General features: G+C 47.2%; 6 protein-coding genes across 6 annotated transcripts; 3 read left to right on the top strand and 3 right to left on the bottom strand.

Annotated features, from left to right (window-relative positions):
* Positions 1-3,410: 3,410 nt before the first annotated feature.
* On the bottom strand, positions 3,411-4,892 carry TREMEDRAFT_61044 (uncharacterized protein; the record flags this gene model as incomplete). Its single annotated transcript, XM_007003423.1, has 2 exons — positions 3,411-3,850; positions 4,538-4,892. 2 exons carry the CDS (start codon positions 4,890-4,892, stop codon positions 3,411-3,413), a joined length of 795 nt encoding a protein of 264 aa, XP_007003485.1.
* A 1,648-nt stretch (positions 4,893-6,540) lies between these two features.
* On the top strand, positions 6,541-8,178 carry TREMEDRAFT_68105 (uncharacterized protein; the record flags this gene model as incomplete). Its single annotated transcript, XM_007003626.1, has 8 exons — positions 6,541-6,646; positions 6,690-6,789; positions 6,836-7,317; positions 7,356-7,516; positions 7,629-7,708; positions 7,755-7,767; positions 7,792-7,937; positions 7,986-8,178. The coding sequence occupies 8 exons, from the start codon at positions 6,541-6,543 to the stop codon at positions 8,176-8,178; spliced, it is 1,281 nt and encodes a 426-aa protein (XP_007003688.1).
* Positions 8,179-8,281: 103 nt separating this feature from the next.
* Positions 8,282-10,571, bottom strand: TREMEDRAFT_73499 (uncharacterized protein; the record flags this gene model as incomplete). The annotated part of the gene is made up of 3 exons (XM_007003685.1): positions 9,985-10,571; positions 9,216-9,870; positions 8,282-9,072 (listed from the first exon to the last, which is right to left on the bottom strand). The coding sequence occupies exons 1-3, from the start codon at positions 10,462-10,464 to the stop codon at positions 8,282-8,284; spliced, it is 1,926 nt and encodes a 641-aa protein (XP_007003747.1). The 5' UTR covers positions 10,465-10,571.
* A 643-nt stretch (positions 10,572-11,214) lies between these two features.
* Positions 11,215-12,033, top strand: TREMEDRAFT_61041 (uncharacterized protein; the record flags this gene model as incomplete). Its single annotated transcript, XM_007003422.1, has 1 exon — positions 11,215-12,033. One exon carries the CDS (start codon positions 11,215-11,217, stop codon positions 12,031-12,033), a length of 819 nt encoding a protein of 272 aa, XP_007003484.1.
* Positions 12,034-12,998: 965 nt separating this feature from the next.
* TREMEDRAFT_61040 (uncharacterized protein) lies at positions 12,999-15,378 on the top strand (the record flags this gene model as incomplete). The annotated part of the gene is made up of 3 exons (XM_007003421.1): positions 12,999-13,521; positions 14,076-14,878; positions 15,040-15,378. The coding sequence occupies 3 exons, from the start codon at positions 12,999-13,001 to the stop codon at positions 15,376-15,378; spliced, it is 1,665 nt and encodes a 554-aa protein (XP_007003483.1).
* Positions 15,379-16,200: 822 nt separating this feature from the next.
* TREMEDRAFT_22759 (uncharacterized protein) lies at positions 16,201-17,444 on the bottom strand (the record flags this gene model as incomplete). The annotated part of the gene is made up of 3 exons (XM_007003117.1): positions 16,201-16,339; positions 16,468-17,224; positions 17,291-17,444. Coding segments are annotated over 3 exons (1,050 nt in total), but the record flags the coding sequence as incomplete, so codon positions are not given.
* Between the last annotated feature and the right edge of the window lie 57 nt (positions 17,445-17,501).

Raw genomic sequence — 17,501 nt, 5'->3', positions numbered from 1 at the left:
TGTTCCTGGTAGTTCCAATTTACAAGCATGAGAACCCACCTGCCGTACTACTTTGTACGGCCCACTTTGCTTAACATCTAACTTCTTCATTGGTCTCTTCGTCTTAATATTCTCTAACGACAGCATCACTAGGTCTCCTTCCACGAAGTTCGGCGTAGCCCGGTGTTTCCTATTGTATCCTTCGGCGTACCTCTCATTAGCTTTCTCAATTCCTTCAATACATTCTTTGTGTATTTCGGTTAAGTCTTTTACCACTACTGTAGCAGCAGGTACCTCAACCTCACTGGTCTTAATCTCTTCAGCCCACCGAGGGTGGTACCCATAGTTCGCATAAAACGGTGTCTTGTTTATCGCAGAATGGTGGGTGTTGTTATAAGCGAAGCTCGCTCGAGCAAGCAGCTTTGACCAGTCGTTTTGCTGATAAGAAGTGAAGATTCTAAGGTATAGTTCGAGGGATTGATTTGTTCGTTCGGTCTGTCCATCAGTCTGTGGATGATATGCAGTAGAGAGGTGTAGTCTTATCCCGAGACTATCGGTCAGGTTCTTCCAGAACTTCGAGGTGAATTTTGATCCCCTGTCCGATACTATGTTCTCTGGTAGCCCATGCTGGGCTACCACATAGTCCATTATCAGCTCTGATAGCCCAGTTGCGGTCAACTTCGTCGTAGTTGGGATAAAAACCGCCCATTTGGTCAATCGGTCCACTACTACCAGTATCGAATTATACCCATGGGAATTCGGGAGTTCTTCAATAAAATCCATCGAGATACTGGACCAAGGTTTCGTAGCCACCTCCAGCGGTTTAAGCTCCCCATGAGGTTTCTGCCTGTTAGTCTTCGCTCTCTGACATACCGCGCATCCAGCAACATAATCTTCGACATCCTTCCTTACTCCAACCCAGACATAATCCCTCAGGACTAGTTCAAGGGTCTTCGCCGAACCTGGATGACCGGCCAAGGCTGAGTCATGCCGCATCTTCATGATTTTTAGCCGAGCATCGGCGTAGTTTGGCACATAGGTACGATCATCGAACGTGAGGAACCCCCTTGAGCTCCATCCTCCACGAAGTATTAAGGGGGACCGCGAACTACGGCGTAACTCGGCGACCGACTCTGGTTCCTGTACGTTATCTTGACATGTCGGATGGGAGCACTCAGCACAGGTTACTCCCAATAGTTCTTCTCTAACCTCCTCCACCTCTTCGTCTTCTTGTATCCCAACTATCAAATCCATAGGATCAATGAGGTCGTTTTCTCGTACTTCCTTTGTACCCTGTAAAGCTCGAAGTAGGTGTTGTAACCCAGAGCTAGTGTCGTCAAGTTCGTCGAACTTCGGCAAGCCTTGAATGAGATTGCTCTTTTGCACCATGGTACTCCCTTTTCCCGAGTGGTAGTCCGCTCTTCTCGATAATCCGTCCGGCAGTGTGGCTTGTTTTCCTGGTCGATACACCATTTTGAACCTGAAGTTAGAGAGCTCTTCGACCCACCTACCCTGTCTAGGGCTAAGTTGTTTAGGTTCCATCCAATACGTCAAATTCAAGTGATCTGTGAGAACTGTAGTCTCTACCTGTAGCAGTAAGTGTCTCCTTCTTCTGAAAGCCTCAACGATAGCTAGTAACTCCTTTTCGCCTACCGTGTAGTTCAACTGCGCCGCCTGGAACGCTCCGGACTCGATAGCCACCGGATGTTCTTGCCCCAACTCGTTCACCTGCGAAATTATGAAACCCCAGCCGAAGAACGACGCATCTGTTTGTAGTAATGTCTTCAACGAGGGATCAAAGTGAGCCAATACTGGGGCCCTACACATCCTCTCCTTTAATTCCTTAAAAGCCCTTTCCTGTTCTACTCCCCAAACAAACGGTACATCCTTCCTGGTGAGATCATTGATTGGTTTAGCAATTCTGGAGAAGTTGGGGACAAAACGCCGATAATAACTGACAACTCCCATAAATCCTCTGCTCTCTCGCAAGTTCTTAGGACGAGGGAAAGACACGACAGCATCGATGTATTCCGGGTTACTGGAAATTCCCCTCTGTGAAACCACGAACCCCAGGAAGACTACCGAATCTCTCTCAAACTCGCACTTACTAGCTTTAACGAACAAATTCGACCTCTGAAGCACTTCAAACACCTTCGCCGTAGTTCCCCTCAGTTCTTCCAACGTTTGACCGTAGATGAGTATATCATCTATGTAGACTACTACTCCCTTTCCCAGCAGCTCTCGAAAACTTTCATTCAAGAAGTGCTGAAACACAGCGGGAGCATTCCGTAGGCCATCCCGGACAACAAGAGACTCGAACATACCGTACTGTGTCCTGAACGCTGTCAGGTGTTCATGACCTCCCTTTACTCGTAGGAGTTGATAAGCCCCAATTGGGTCTAACTTGCTGAAGTACCTCGCTCTTCCCAGCTCTTCGGTTATCTGGCCGATCAGAGGCAGAGGATAGGCGTCGGGTATCGTTGCCTCGTTTAACTTTCGGTAGTCAATGACCATTCGCCATTGACCTTTCGCCTTCTTCGGTACCAAGAACATCGGTGATCCGTAGGGCGAATTACTGGGTCGAATTCTTCCGGCCGACATTTCGCGATCTAGGATGTCTCTCAGCGCACTTCTCTGATCTTCTCCAAGCGAGTAGAGTGGAGCAACCTTCAGGTTCGCCCCCTCCTTAAGATCAAACTCCAAATCATAGCTCCTCGAGGGAGGTAATTCCTCACCTCCCTTCCTTGGGTTAAAGACATCAATGAACGAGTGGTATTGTTCAGGAACCACCTGATACAATTCCTCCTGTTCCTCCGGACTCAGTTCATCCTGATCATCTTTGTCTCGGAGATCTATCGCTTCCGTCGGAGTTGGCAGACCTATGGCCGCTAACTTCGCCGCACTTGGTGGGGTTGGGATGGGAAATTTCACCGAGTTGTCTCTTCCATCAAGGACAACCCCTTCCTTCCTCATCCAATCCCACCCTATCACAACATCTGCGTCGCAGAGCGTTGTTACATCGAGACAAACAGATCGCACTTCGGCGTCCTTCGTCAAACTAACACCGACTTCGACAAACTCGGTGATGGGTCCAGCGACACTCACCGAGCCGTCGAACATGTGAACGGGTACGCTCACCTGATATCGCCTCTTTTCTACACCTATCTTCGCTGCTGCCCTAGGGCTTATATATGAACAAGTAGCTCCAGTGTCCCAGAGCGTAGTTAGCTTTATTCCATTAATGAAAATGTCCGATTTAGGTTGATCTCTGGAAACGGAAGGGATGAGGAGATGATTATCGATATTGCATGAACAAGGGGTACTGAGTGGTGTATTTTTGTATTCACAATCCTCTGGCTCCATCAGCTGTGTTTCTTTTATGGGTTTGGGAATGGTGGCCGAGAGAATATGGCGGACCCGCCGAGCCTCGCCTACTGCGACAGGTCCTCTTCTTTTCCCTGGTCCTCTTCCAAATCTACTTCTCCTCCAACCGCATTCAAGTTCCTCCTTTGTCCGAGAGGTACTGCGTTCCCTCCCGATCCTCCACCACGTTCTCCGAACTTCTCCCCCCATGGAGGCAACAGTCCAACCTTAACCTTAGCCTCCCTTACAGGACATTCCTTCAGCCAATGTCCTGTTTCACCACACTCCGTACACTTCCCCTCTTTCCTCCTTGTCTCCCTCAGATCGGAGCTTGGCCTAGGCCATTTTCGGCGAACTTCGTCGATGTTCGGCGGCGCACTCCTTACCACCGTGGACGTCATGGCCGCTTGGACACCAACCTGCGCCGAAGGTTGTCCCTTTTCCCATTTCTTCTCTTCTTTCTTCTCCGTCCTCTGACTTTCCACCACCGTAGTCGTCTTTGCCCCCCCTTCCCTCTTCCTCTCTGCCTCCTTCTCCACTTGCCTCCTCCACAGGCGGTTGTCCAAGGGAATCACAAACTCCAATAGCTCCTTCACCGTCCCAAACGATCTACCATGTCTCGCAATTTCATCCAGAAGATGTGATTTTAGACCTTTCTTAGCTCGATCGACTAAGTTTCCATCATCAGACCACTTGAGTATCGCCACATGTCGTTGAAAGGCAGAGAAGTAGTCCGAAGCAGAGCCGGTTTGTTTAAGGTCGTTGAGTTGTCGGGCTGCAGTTCCTTCTTCATCTGGGTCGCCGAAGTTAGTCTTGAGATACTTGACGAACTGGTTGTGCGCCGTGAGGTATTCTGGGAGAGGCCGTTTAGATAGATCGGGTTGAACGGCGAGGAGGGGAGTTTCGCGTAAGTGAGAGATCATGAAAAAGACTTTCTTAGTGTCGTCGGGGAAAAGATGAGAGTTTAATTCGAAGTGTACGTCGCACTCGGACAGAAAGGCCGTCAACTTATTCCGCTCTCCTCTCCAGAAGTCTGGATTAGGCAACTTGATACCCTTCCGTTGTTCCCCAACTACGCTTGGAGTCGCCGAAGTTTGCCGTCCCATGGCGTACCTCACCCCTTCAGATATCCCTTCTGCAATTCCCCCTACTGTCTCCCTTTCCCTCCTCTGCTCCCACTCCTCCCTGCGCCTACGTTCTTCCATCATATCCTTGTTCATGTTTGCCACCATCTGCATCAAGGCTAGCATCACCCCTTGTGTCCCTCCTTCTCCGAAGTTCGTCCCACTTCCAGCGTTTTCTGGCCGCGGAGTTTGATCCGATCCAACTGGGGATCCGATAGGCGGGGGAGCATCGCCCGCAGGGGTAGGAGGATTAGAAGGTATTGGTGGAATGGACTCATCTCCTTGAACTGACCCCCCTACACTATCTTCCATCCCAAGGTCCTGTCCCATTGCTCTTCTAAGCTCCTCCAACGCTCTCCTCTCATTTTCCTCCATCCTGTCGTCACTCCTACTCATGCCTCGTGTGACTCTCCTTTCTGGTTCCATATTATCTTCGTACTTCTCCGAGGTTCGCACGGGTCGTCGGTAAGAGCGATCCTTGATACTGTCACGGCCGTCGAACAACTATTTCTTAATAGACCGACGGTCGACGAACCCCGGCTAACTTCACGCTCTGAGTCGATGTCTCACCCAACCAGGAGGGCGCAGACGTCGAAAGGGGTGTAACTACGGCGTACTTCGGCGTAGTTACTCTAACTAGGGTTTTGTTCTACTGATGGCGATGTATCTTGATTTATAGCTATCTCTATCGGTCTTTCACTACTGACAACAATCAAGGATCGCTGAAGAACTTCAGCGATCTTCTCAGCTAATATGACCTATCCCTCCTAGACGTTCATCCAACCCTCCCGCGCTTTGACGTACTTCAACGCACTTCGTCCAACTTCCCCGAACCCCGGCCATCCTCCTCCTCCTTCGACTAACTCCGCCTAATATCGCCGCACTTCTGCTCCCATTGTCCCTACCTAGCCTAACTCCGCCTAACTTCGCCGCACTTCTGCTCCCATTGTCCCTATTTACCCTAACTTCATCTAACTTCGCCGTCCTTGGTCTCAGAGGTCCTGAGTTACGTGTAGAGTAAAGAGGTTTGAGTCGTGATGGGGTTTTGATGGTCAAAGGAGGGTCGTTGTTGGTGGAATAATCGAGGTGTCACGACGTAGTTCGTGACAGAAAGGACGTATGAGGAAAAGTGGGGACATCTAGCAAAGAAAGAAACTCTCACAACTCACCGTCTTGGTAAACATCATATTCCTATCAAACAACGTCTTGGTAATCACACAATAACCTCGCATCCATATTCATATTCATCTCACAATCCTACAACAACAAAGAAACTTATTGATCGTATTACAAGTCTTGACAAGACACCCGCAAGTCCTGCTCAAGCGGCAGAGCAACACCGACAAGGTGTGCCACATACCGCTCGACTCCTGAGCAACACCCGCAAGGGTGTGCCACATAGAGGGTTACAGAAACCCACGTGAGGGAATTGAACTCATGACTTCCAGGAGACACTTCGTACCGGAGATACTCGACTGATAAGACATGAGAAATAATAAGAGGAGAGGGTTGTTGGAATGAATAGATGAAGAAGAAGACAAGGTGATGTTTGCGTGGAGTGTGAGAAAAATTTTCAGGGTCCAAGGACACGAGGGATTACGGAAATATAAAAGGTTGTTTGAGTGTGGCAGTAGGGTGTACGTGCAGTGTGATCGTGTCAAGGGGGGTGTTGAATGGTGACCCGCCACACTGCGGAGTTATAAGGAGTTAGAGCGTGGGAAAGATGACTAAGGACTACGTATCCCCTGGATGATATATATCTAGATAGTTCTTCTAGATAGTTCTCTATGATCTTATGAATCCATACTAGATCGTGAATTTCAACACGCCCGATGCATTTTCGCCACGAATCTTTCACTGCCACATTCCTTCCTCGACCTCTGTCCAACTCTTCCTTTCTCCCTCGTGACGATACATTGACCATGACTTCATAACGGCTTTACAGTACTTGACACTGTGAGGTTTCTACCTGAATAGACCCCTCATAATCACAGGGAGGATGGCACCTGTTGACGCTCGTCCGGGGAAGCATCCCTCATTTGCTGGGACTCTCACTCCTTCCTGGATTTTGTCTATGGTTCGAAGTCTACTACTGGACAGGCAATACTTTTGGTACCTCTTCTCTCTCCTTTTCGTTGGAGAAGCCCTACTAGGACTTCTCATTATCAACAAAGTAGCTTGTGAGTCTGTCTCTACGTTACCGAACAAGTCTGACAGTGGTAGATACCAAAATTGACTGGGTTGCTTATATGCAACAAGTCGATGGGTTCATTTTTGGTGAACGTGATTATTCCAAACTTGAAGGAGAGACCGGACCACTAGTGTGAGTCTCTCCCTCACTCAACTCAATCTCAAAAGCTTATGGATAGATACCCTGCCCTCCATTTATACATTTACGCGGCTCTACACCAACTGCTTCCTAACGACCGGGTCCGAGCGGCACAATACATCTTCCTCCTGGTCTACCTCGTTACTTTCACTCTGGTAGGGTGTATCTACTATTTTTGTGGGAGTCGAAATCGCCATATTCCTCAGATCTTATTGGTACCTCTGACTCTGAGTAAAAGAGCACATTCGGTTTACCTCCTCAGACTCTTCAACGACCCTTTGACGATGATACTGCTCTATGCGGCTGTGGTGGGGTTCATGTGTCGCACGACTACTGGATGGAGGGTAGGTTCTGTGTTGTTCTCTATGGCTTTGGGAGTCAAGATGAATATCCTTTTATTTCTTCCAGGTTTGTTGGTGTTGTTGGTTCAATATAGGGGAATCTTTGGGACATTGGAAAGTACGGCCATCATGGCTTCCATACAAGTACGTAACGTTATCGCTTCGCCATCACTTTTTTTCAGTTCATAGACGCAGGAGTGAGTGCTGAGAATTAGATAGTCACTGCTCTTCCTTTCCTTGCGCATGATTCATTGGCATACTTCAATAGTGCCTTCGACTTTTCAAGACAATTCTTATACAAATGGACAGTCAATTGGAGGTTTATCTCCGAATCAACGTTCTTATCCAAAGAATGGGCGACAGGTTTGTTAATGGGCCATGTGAGTGTTCTCAATCGTCCGACGTCGAATTCGCGATATTTCCAATTCAAAAACTTGTCGCCAAATCATTCGCATAGCCCCATTCGGACCCAGACATCGAGCTCACTCACAGCTGACAATCTTGATGATTTTTGCGGCCTATCGATGGGCGCCCAATCCAGTCACCCTACTACATCAAGCCTGCTCGACACCGTCAAGACCTCCCGTGCACACTCATGGGCTGTCTGCTTACCGTGAGTCAAACGACTATCGCTTGAGGTTTGATTTTTTGACAGACAGAGATACCTTTGGTACTATTCACCTCCAACCTAATAGGAATGACATTCGCCCGTTCGTTGCACTATCAATTCCATGTATGGTACTTTCATCAAATCCCACTGTTGCTCTATCTCGGTGGGGCTTGGGGAAACCCCATTCTCGGGTGAAAGGATTTTTTCTCCTTCACTAACAGACTCCAGCTGATACTTAGACCGTGTCTATGGATAATGATCGAGTACGCTTGGGCCACAGCACCCAGTACGAACTTTAGTTCCGGTATCCTCTTCTTTTCTCATATCGTCATGCTCGGTGGACTCCTCCTGCATACCAAGCCAATATTCAACGACCTCTCCTCATCTGAAATCACGCTCGCATCAACAAGAAGAGAAAACGAAGCTACATGAATCTTGAATGTCACACTATCACAAGTCTGTACAATCCCATGCAATACATCTATCATGATAATGTACACAAGCCTATGCACGTTGAGTGAGTAAATGTCCAGATCTACTCTTCCGGAGGTAACTTCACCCCATCTCTCTTTAACAAACCGCTCCACCAACCTTCACTCCATCTTCTCCTATCCCTCTCTTGTCGTTCTCCCCGCTTTGATGCATCCCAACCTGCTAACGTTCTCTCTGCTGCATCACCTTCGACTTGGGGCCCATCGCTTTCGACAGGGAGGGGATGAGCTTCCATTATGGCCGTCAAACCAGCAGCATTCTCACTTCTACTTCTTCCCCTCCTTCTTTCTCCAGCCGAAGGACCTTGCGTGTTCAGACTTCCAGAACGAAGCACGAACCCTGGACTAGCAGCACCTAAACCTATTGAGAAACCGGTAGGAGCACCTGGGGGTGCTAAGTCCGGTAAAAGAGTACCGTATCGCGGTCCACGTCTACGAGCCGTACGTGGAGAAACGGGATCGGTAGGAGAAGTAGGTGAGTCAATTTCCGATCGGCGATGACGGTCATACCCTTCCGCTTGGGCGAGCGCTGTATCCACATGAGGTAGGATGGATGCATGAGTAGAATGGTAGGTCGCGTCCTCTTGAGTTGACACAACAGAGTCAGGTTCATCGGTGTAAGGAGTATATGAATGAGCTTGAGAGAGTGAATGATCGAGAAGGGAAGAAGTTTCGGATAATTCATCTTCTACCCATGTCCCAACGTCCACGCCTTGACCAGGTTGGATGGTGGAGACGACCCAAACGCCGATGAGAAGGATGAGGACGCCGATAGAGACTAGAGCAATTTGGTGTGGTCGAAGACGATAAAACTGGTCATAGAAGACCAGGCCATCTGAGATCGATCAACCAAACACTTTCCACTTCAAATTTCGTTGTCGCCCGACGGATCATTTGACGAGGCGGAGGGGACAATATGATATCAAAATACTAGAAGGTTTGAAACAAATGGGATAGGTTAGAAAAGGGAAGACTTACCGAAGATTGACGACAGATTGAAAAAGCAGAATGCCAATGGACAAATCAAAGCTGGACTGGCGAACGTTAAGCTGTAATTCAGATAAACAAGTTGCAATAACGCCCCCACTCCTAAACCCGCTATCAATAGCCAACTTTGAGCTCGATTGAATTGATTCTCTCCTCTTCCTGTCCGGAAATGATCGATAGTGATGACTAACAACTCGACCGCAGCTTTGGCAAGGACGAGTGACATTCCTGATAATGTGCCTGAGGCAGCCGCGAATGCCAAGCCAGCCAATGTACGTGTTCGTTGTTGTGCGTCGGAGAGTGTGGAGTTTGGGGATGCGTCGGGGGATAGAGAGAGCGGAGAGGTATCGGCAAAACGAACATGTTTTGGGTCGTGATCAGTGTTATTGATATCGTTCGAAGGGGATGATGATCGAGGATTATAATCGGTATAAGATGGATGAGTTGGGATGGTGGATGTCTGAAGGGAAATGGGAGATGACCATCGACGAAGATTAGAAGTTGGACGGAAAGGGATGGCAGGTGGAGAATATGGCGATGCGTAGTTACTCGGTGGAGAAGATGATGGAGGGGTTTCTTGATCTTCAAGACGGATACGACCTTCTTTGTTGAGATGTCTATTCATTGTCCATATTGCGAAATGTGCCTGTCATCAGCTCAGTTGTGTTCATACATTCCTCCCACCCAAGCTGGATGAAAGGAGATAGGACGAATCATTGAAACACGTCAGGTTGAGTGTGGATGTGGAAGGTGGACTCACCGTCAATAAGACACCAGCAGTGGCCACTCCTTGAATAGTGAAGAAAGCTACAAAAGCCGGACGACGGAACAACACCAATAGTTCATCCAGACCATGTTCACTTTCCTGAACGACCCCGAAAACAGCAATGAGCACCGCACCCACAGTCACCAAGGCAGTTCCTACTATACTGGCAGGACCAAAGGTATCTCCCAATACTGTCCTGGCCAGCAGGGCGTTGAAGATCAGACTGACAGCTCCGAGAGGGGCGAGGATGACGATGGGTAAAGCGTCTAATTGAAAGATCGTAGAAAAGATATTTGATGTGATATATATTCCAAAGCCTAGAAGCCAGAGTGGACGACGTATAGGTCGTTTACGTTGACAAGGTGGAGCACATTCGTCGATGAGATGAGATTTACGTTGAATGGTGAGACCTATTGATTGAATGAAAGAACAGAGAAGACCGACGATGATGGCGATAGCCACTGGGATACCCATGCTGTCATGGATGTAGAGGCACAGAGGTACTCTTCGGGAGAAAGTGTATAGTAGAGATAAAGGGTGATACTGTAAGTGAGTGGAGTGAGTGAGTGATTGTGGAGAAGGAGGTACGAATTGAAAGGATGTTGATGGTTGGAAACGTAGAGAAGAAATCGTTGTGATCTTTCAGACACCAAACCTTAACAACACGATCGTTTCGACTTTATCTCTGCATCTTGTGCATCATATCCAGGCTCGAACCGGCAGGCGTCGACCTGAAACTCGTGTTACTATATCCACGCCCTCTACCCTTTCTACTCGTACGGACTTTCAACCTCAAGGCGACGGATCGTCGAAGAAAACAATGATTTCAACCTAGCTATCTGGTCAAGCTGCTCTTTCTCGATTCTCACTCCAAAATCAAGTTGAAATGCAATCAAGCGTAATAAATCACTTGGTAGCGGAGTGCAAGTACTCTGTAAATTCGAATACAGCATATATGAAAAAATATCCATTCCACTTTGTGAGCACTACCTTCTCTCTTCATCATCCACGCGATAAGAATCACAAATGAGATTGCTCAATCTTCACCGAAAGTAATCTACCCTTCACAAAGGAAGGGCAATATACTGACCTACATTCATCAAAAATGCCTTCCAGGTCATTATTGATCTTCGACCAACAGATCGAACTTTCCAACTATAAGACGGTTTGATGGACACGCTGAAAATCGAATAACCCTAAGACGAGAGGTCGACGATATAAGGAATGTCTGCTTTAACTAGATCCAGGGCATTTACAGCTCCATCCCTCTCATCTGGACTCATTCCTGTCACCCTGCCCGAATTACCATGCTCATGTCTCCCGCCTCGACCGCCCGTGCCATCCTACGGTTATCGTGTTGATGAGTACATTCAAAACCACAGGGTTCAGTCGTCCCTTTCTCCCAGCGACAGCGGTACTCCGAGCCATATTGCCGACGTGAACCTGGACTTAGGAGATCCAGCGCGACTAGATTCTCCAGATAGTGAAGTCCGGTCAATAGAATTTGGGCTCGATACTCGTGTCAACGTGACTGCGGAAGTCCCGGAATTGGCTTCGTCCGCTCTCACCCAAGCTCGAAGTGTGACACAAACTGTAGACGACCAGTGGTACGAATCAACCTTGGACCTGCAGAGCATAGGGGAGGATCTCTTTACTACCTATAAACAACGTCGTTCCGAGTTAAGAACTATGCTCCGTACCGCAGATTCTATCCTCAGTCGGTCAACACTAGGAGACCATAATACATGGTTGCGATTTCGTCAAGTCAGCGAGGCTGCCCAAAGTAGATTGAGATCGTTGGACGACCTCATCTACGATCGGTCACGGCTCCGAAGTGGTCGAGGACAGGCAACATCGTCCCGGGCCACAAAGCCATGGAGACGATGGTATTCTTTTGTCAAATCGCACCTTATAATGTGCCAACTTTCCCGGGACACACTTGAAAAGTGTATTCAACAAGTGGATAATGAGCTTGCCCGCAGTACGGCTGATGAACCGTTTCCACAACATCAACTCCTCAGCTCGTACATTACAGAAATCTGACATACAATGACGATATTGACCCAAATGTGGAAAGCTTGAAACACTGAATATACGTAGGTCCAGCGTTCGATTTCCTTTCCCCTCTCGCCCATCGATCATCAAGATGAAGCGATTACTCGTAACGCGAGAGAATGTCAATGACGATTATCTAACCCAATGGCAAACACAATGTTAAGGCTGGCGTGATTTCTTTGGGTTCACTATGGAACTGGTTCGAGTTCTCAATATACTCGGGTGTCGTCCGGAGAGATACATACTGACCTGTTCTTCTGGGACACACGTGTACTGAATCGTATGCAGTATCTATGAGACGCTCCTAACATGACTAAAGTGCCCGGAGCCTGATTCAAACGGTCCATTAGCTCGCTTCGTCTGACACGATCTTTCGTCCGTTCATGTACGTTATGGTATCGGCGGTACGTCTATATCACCTGGTCTTCACCATTCCTTTGCACTGGCAGTTAATGTTACTTATACTACGTACAGTGTCACTAAGCACACCGATGATAAATGGATGAAAGAATCTTTGCTATCATCATTTGATTCAGTCCACAAGACATCGACCGTCGCCGTGGGAGGAAAAATCTAGTCGAATCTCATATCACACAACTACAGTATCTGTTTTTCCTTTCCCCTCCTCCTCGGTCTTTAAAACATTTGACTCGCTAGAGATTTCCCACGACGCAGAGATTATTCAGACTCAAGGATCCTGAAAGGAGTGAGTCATATCGATTGAATGGATTTGCACTGATCAATTTAGCTTGGTGAGCGGAGAACGAATTTGTCATCGAGTTTGAAATTGCGGATCATCAAAATAATCATATCTCCTGTCCGTTCTCATGGTCGAAAAACAAAAACTCACCTCCCGATAGACGATAAAGAATACAAATCCCTCCTATCCCTCCAGTCCCTCCGAACGTCGACTATCGAATCGAGAAGATTGCAGTAATTCAGACTTCACTCTCATGTCATCCTCGCAGACCTCCATTCCTTACTGGCATATTCATCCTGCGACCCTGTCAAATCTTGGAGAACTTTGGGAAGGAGCGCTCGAGACTCTCTCGCCTCTTCCGAACAATCTTGAGGGTTTGAATAATCCAGGTACGTTCGAGGCCTATAACACACTAAAGGAAGAGATCACATACCCATGGAACACCCATACTGAGGCAAACCTAACAGAACTAGAGCGGATCTATCAAGCGGAACGACTGGACAACCAGATTGCCGACATACAACTCCAACAGGAGGGAGAAGGGGAGACACAAGTTTCTGTACCTTCTATCACTCCAGGCTACCGAGTAAGGCTACTAACCACACAATTAAGAGTACTTCTTCACATGTTGAATATCACGAGACATTTCAGGTCTTCTGATCATTCCAAGTCTTGGGGTAATCCCTCTGAGTGCGAGGCTTGTTTGCCAATGTTCAAAATCTTGAACCAAGCTATGCATGTTCAATCATACAATAGGGATTCTGATCCGGGGTCACGTTGAGTCACACCGGCGGTTATTGATGGGTCGACTGAAATATTGTAGAAATTGGATTACTGATGTCACGCTTCAACAGGATGATGAGTACAGGTCGCTTCACATGATGATCTACAGTACGAACGTGTGATAGTTGAGGATTATGCATGTTCCGAATGGGGGACAAGTCTTCTGACATACAGACTTTCTTGACAAGTAACTCAACCCGAGACGTCTCCTATCATTGACGAACGATCGTCACGAAATTTCCTTTCCTCCCCGATCATGGTCAAAAACTTAGAATACTTTCCCAAATTCTCTACTTTCATCTTCATCATTGACATAATCTATCCTGTCCACACTCCTTCCGCGTCTCCTCAATTATCCCTGTCTTCACTCAATCACCACGCATTTCAATCAATATTCCCATGTCATCCCTTCGACACCAACCTAACCCTCCTTCTAACTCTTCACAACCCTGTAGATCATTCACAACCCTAACCTCTCTCGCCGGTACCTCTCGTGTAGTCTTTAGAGTTCACACTCCTCAATCAACCTCTCCTCTTATATGGACAGGTCTTCTCTCTTCTTCTGGTTTTCTATCACCTAATGCTCATCTCGCTATATTATCACCTTCATCTTATCTCACTCTCATACCACACAGAACTACTCTGGTGGACAATAGTTATGCAAGACATACGATGATGGATCATATCCTTCAAAAAAATAGACAATCATGTATTCATGTGAATAGTCCTGTTGAATTATTACGAGATACACCAGAGGATGATAAGACACCTTGGATATCAGCTTCAAAGGATTTGATTTGGTGTTTGTGGGAAGTAGCTAGGAGATTGGTTCGTGGTGAAGAAGACGTCGAAGTGGCTGTCATATCTATTACTCCGAATGTTGATAAAGCAAAAGGATTACATCTTTTTCATCCTAGTGTCGACTCGACGTTTACCTCACACATCAACAGATCAAGACAAGAATTCTCAGAAGAGCAAATGAGAGTGAAACGATTGGAAAGAGATCAACCACCACATATGTACCACAAACCCATTCAAACGACCAGTCCACACGAAGGCGGTAATGATTCAAAACCGACGGGAAGAGATGGTCGGAAAGACGGGAAGCATGAGGACGAGGAGAAATCTCGAAGAAGGACGGTGGAGTCGAATCAAGTGAGAGGAAGAGAAATTCATGTGTTTCCTTCTCAGTTATTACTTGAAGGGAAAAGAGGAAGTAACGGAATGTCCATTTCGTTGAGAGAAAATTTCGATATGGCTCGTTTTGCCGCGCAGAGTAGTTGCGAAGTATTATTCTTTGGAAGAATCTTCGCTGAGAGTATCATGGATAATTTAGAATTTACCCTGCAGGTGAGTAAATTGTCATTGTCATCGTTTTGTCATGAATCATGAGTTCCTACGTAGGGTATCAATTATCATTGGAAAAATGATGTACGAATCGAGTAATTGATGAAGAATATGACAGAGGGAAAAATAAAAGGAAGGAAAGAAGGTCGAGCTGACAATTTCAGGACTTACCTCTTTCCCTCCCACCTCTTTTCTTTCATCCTCAATTACCATCACCACTTCAACCTGACCAAATCAACCCAACACTTTCCAAACCATACAACTCAGCCAATGTTCTCAAACGAGACAAACCCTTACATATCCCCATCCCATCCCGTTTTCAAAAGAAATCTCATTCTTCAACCAGCGGTCAAAGTCGGATTAGTTGGCTAGAAGATCTGGTATGGGATCCTAGAGTGGATGATTATAAGACATGTTTACAGAAACTCCGACGCAGGGCTGGAGAGCTCGAACGACCTAAAGTGCGTCATGTGAAAGAGGACGATACTGCCGGAGGGTGGTGATACCGTAGGTCGACATCATCTCACGGAAAACCTATACGTTCCCTTCTCTCTCAGAGTTGGGATCCTTTTTTGAAGGTGAGAGCGTCACATGAGGAGATGAAAAGAGAAGTCAGGAGGTAATTAATATCGAATTAGAAGTTCGAGTCAACAGGAATGTCCGTCAGCCCAAGTGAGTAGTGAAAGACAACAGAGGTTCTCAAAGAAATTAGCAATCATATATGATATCTGCATAAACCCAGGTTTATCGTCTCACAATCCTCATGTGATCTAATTAGTAATCACCTCAAAAATACTTTTATTTCATTCCTTTACTGTATCCACATTCAACGTCGGTCTACCTTCTCCACTTCCTGATCTTCTTTGCGGTGGACCAGAATTTCCTAAATTGGGACTACCCACAGGACTACCATTCCGATCATAACTTCCCACTCCTCCGACATATTGATTTCCACTCATATAAGGACTCCCACTTTGACTGATATATGGAGTGCTACTCGCACTGACAAATTGACTTCCACCCAAATAAGGGCTTCCTCCAACGTACGGACTACTGGTTCCGTATGGAGAGCTAGAGCTGCTAGATCCTGCAGTACTAGGTAACAATCCTACGCCCTGTGCTTGAGTAAGACCGAATTTATCTCGTAGATCTGTCGTGGAGGGTTGACGGGAGTGAACAGAAGAAGAGGAAGAACGGAGTCCTATGAGGTTCATAACGCTTGAAGTACGTGATGGGGGTTCGGGCTGTCCGAGGATAGGAGCTGAGGTGGAGATGGGAGATCCGGGGTTCGCAACTTGAATCCGGGTCGTAGGTGAGGAAGGAGGTGATGGAGCGTTGTACATATATGTGGCGAGAAGGACGATTGATGATCCGACGACGAATGCGACTGTGATGGGATAAGAGAAGAGAGCGACGGAGGCGAGGAAGGAGATGATAATGGATAATGATGTGGCAAAGCCTTTCCTGAGAACGTCAGCGGCGATCATGACAGAAGAGGAACTCATGCATGTACAAGCTCAACACCAAACTTCAAAAGTCCACCGGCAGCGACACGATAGAATTTATGTGAACGAGAAAGGTAAGAAGCTCACATGATGTTGTCCGAATAACGGATCACAATAGCCGTGATCAATCCTCCAAAAGTCTGGGTCAACACGGTTCCCACTGCCCACCCATTGAAATTGGCAAAGCTCCCTCCCACTCTTTCCAACCAGCTAGATCCTTCTGGCCCACGGGCAAAGAGAATCGGCACGGCTGCGGGAACTAATGAGAAAAAGGATAGCTGAGTATTCCGTACCCACAGATCGGGCGCGGGCCCAGACCCGGTCTGAGTTTTCAAGATGAATTCGAAATACACGCCGGCTAGGCCGGAAGTCATACAAGCCAAAGTGACTGCCATGAAGCCTCTCAAAGGGTGCATCACGCGTTCGGAATTCAGCTGAGGAATGTCGGAACGGAGTTGATTTCCTTTCGATATCTGTACGCCTTCGGTCTGAACGATAGGCGATATGTGTGAAGGTGCGGCTGTAGATTGTATTTGAACTATACCGACTCCAGCTGCAAGGAGAATAAGGGACAGCCACTTGCCCTTACTTAAACGCTTCCTAAGCATGAGAACAGAGAAGAAGGCAGTTGTGAGGATTTTCATTTGATAGGTAACCTGAAATGTTGCGACGTCGAGATTGGATGCTGCCACATATTGGAGATTATTTTGTATGACGTAGAGAATCGCGGGGACTGAGAGTTTGTAGCAATCGGGTGAGAGAACGGATTTGGTTAGATTTCGTATTCGTGAAGGGTGTAGCATGGTCGGAATGAATGACGGGAATGAGGAAGGAGGGCGAGGATCTTCTCGACGATCTTCTTTTTCTGACCAGCTGAGAGATGAAGGAGCGGAGAGAGTTGCGTCGATACGTTTTAAAGCGATCAAGACGGATATAGCACCTTTGAGGAGTTCGTTAAGCAGGACGGCTGTGGCGGCAGAGTAGGTTCGTGAGGGAGCGGTCGATATCCGTGAATAGTGCATAATGATAGTCAAGAAGGCGTTTTGTAAAGCAAGCGTTATCAGTCTGTCCTCGTCAGCATTGCAAAGAGGGACCCAACCACATCCGAGCTATGGAACTCG

Source organism: Tremella mesenterica, assembly GCF_000271645.1.
Source record: "Tremella mesenterica DSM 1558 unplaced genomic scaffold TREMEscaffold_3, whole genome shotgun sequence".
Classification (NCBI taxonomy): domain Eukaryota; kingdom Fungi; phylum Basidiomycota; class Tremellomycetes; order Tremellales; family Tremellaceae; genus Tremella; species Tremella mesenterica.
The sequence above is the reverse complement of the archived record's forward strand: the minus strand, read 5'-3'. Positions and strand labels throughout refer to the sequence as shown.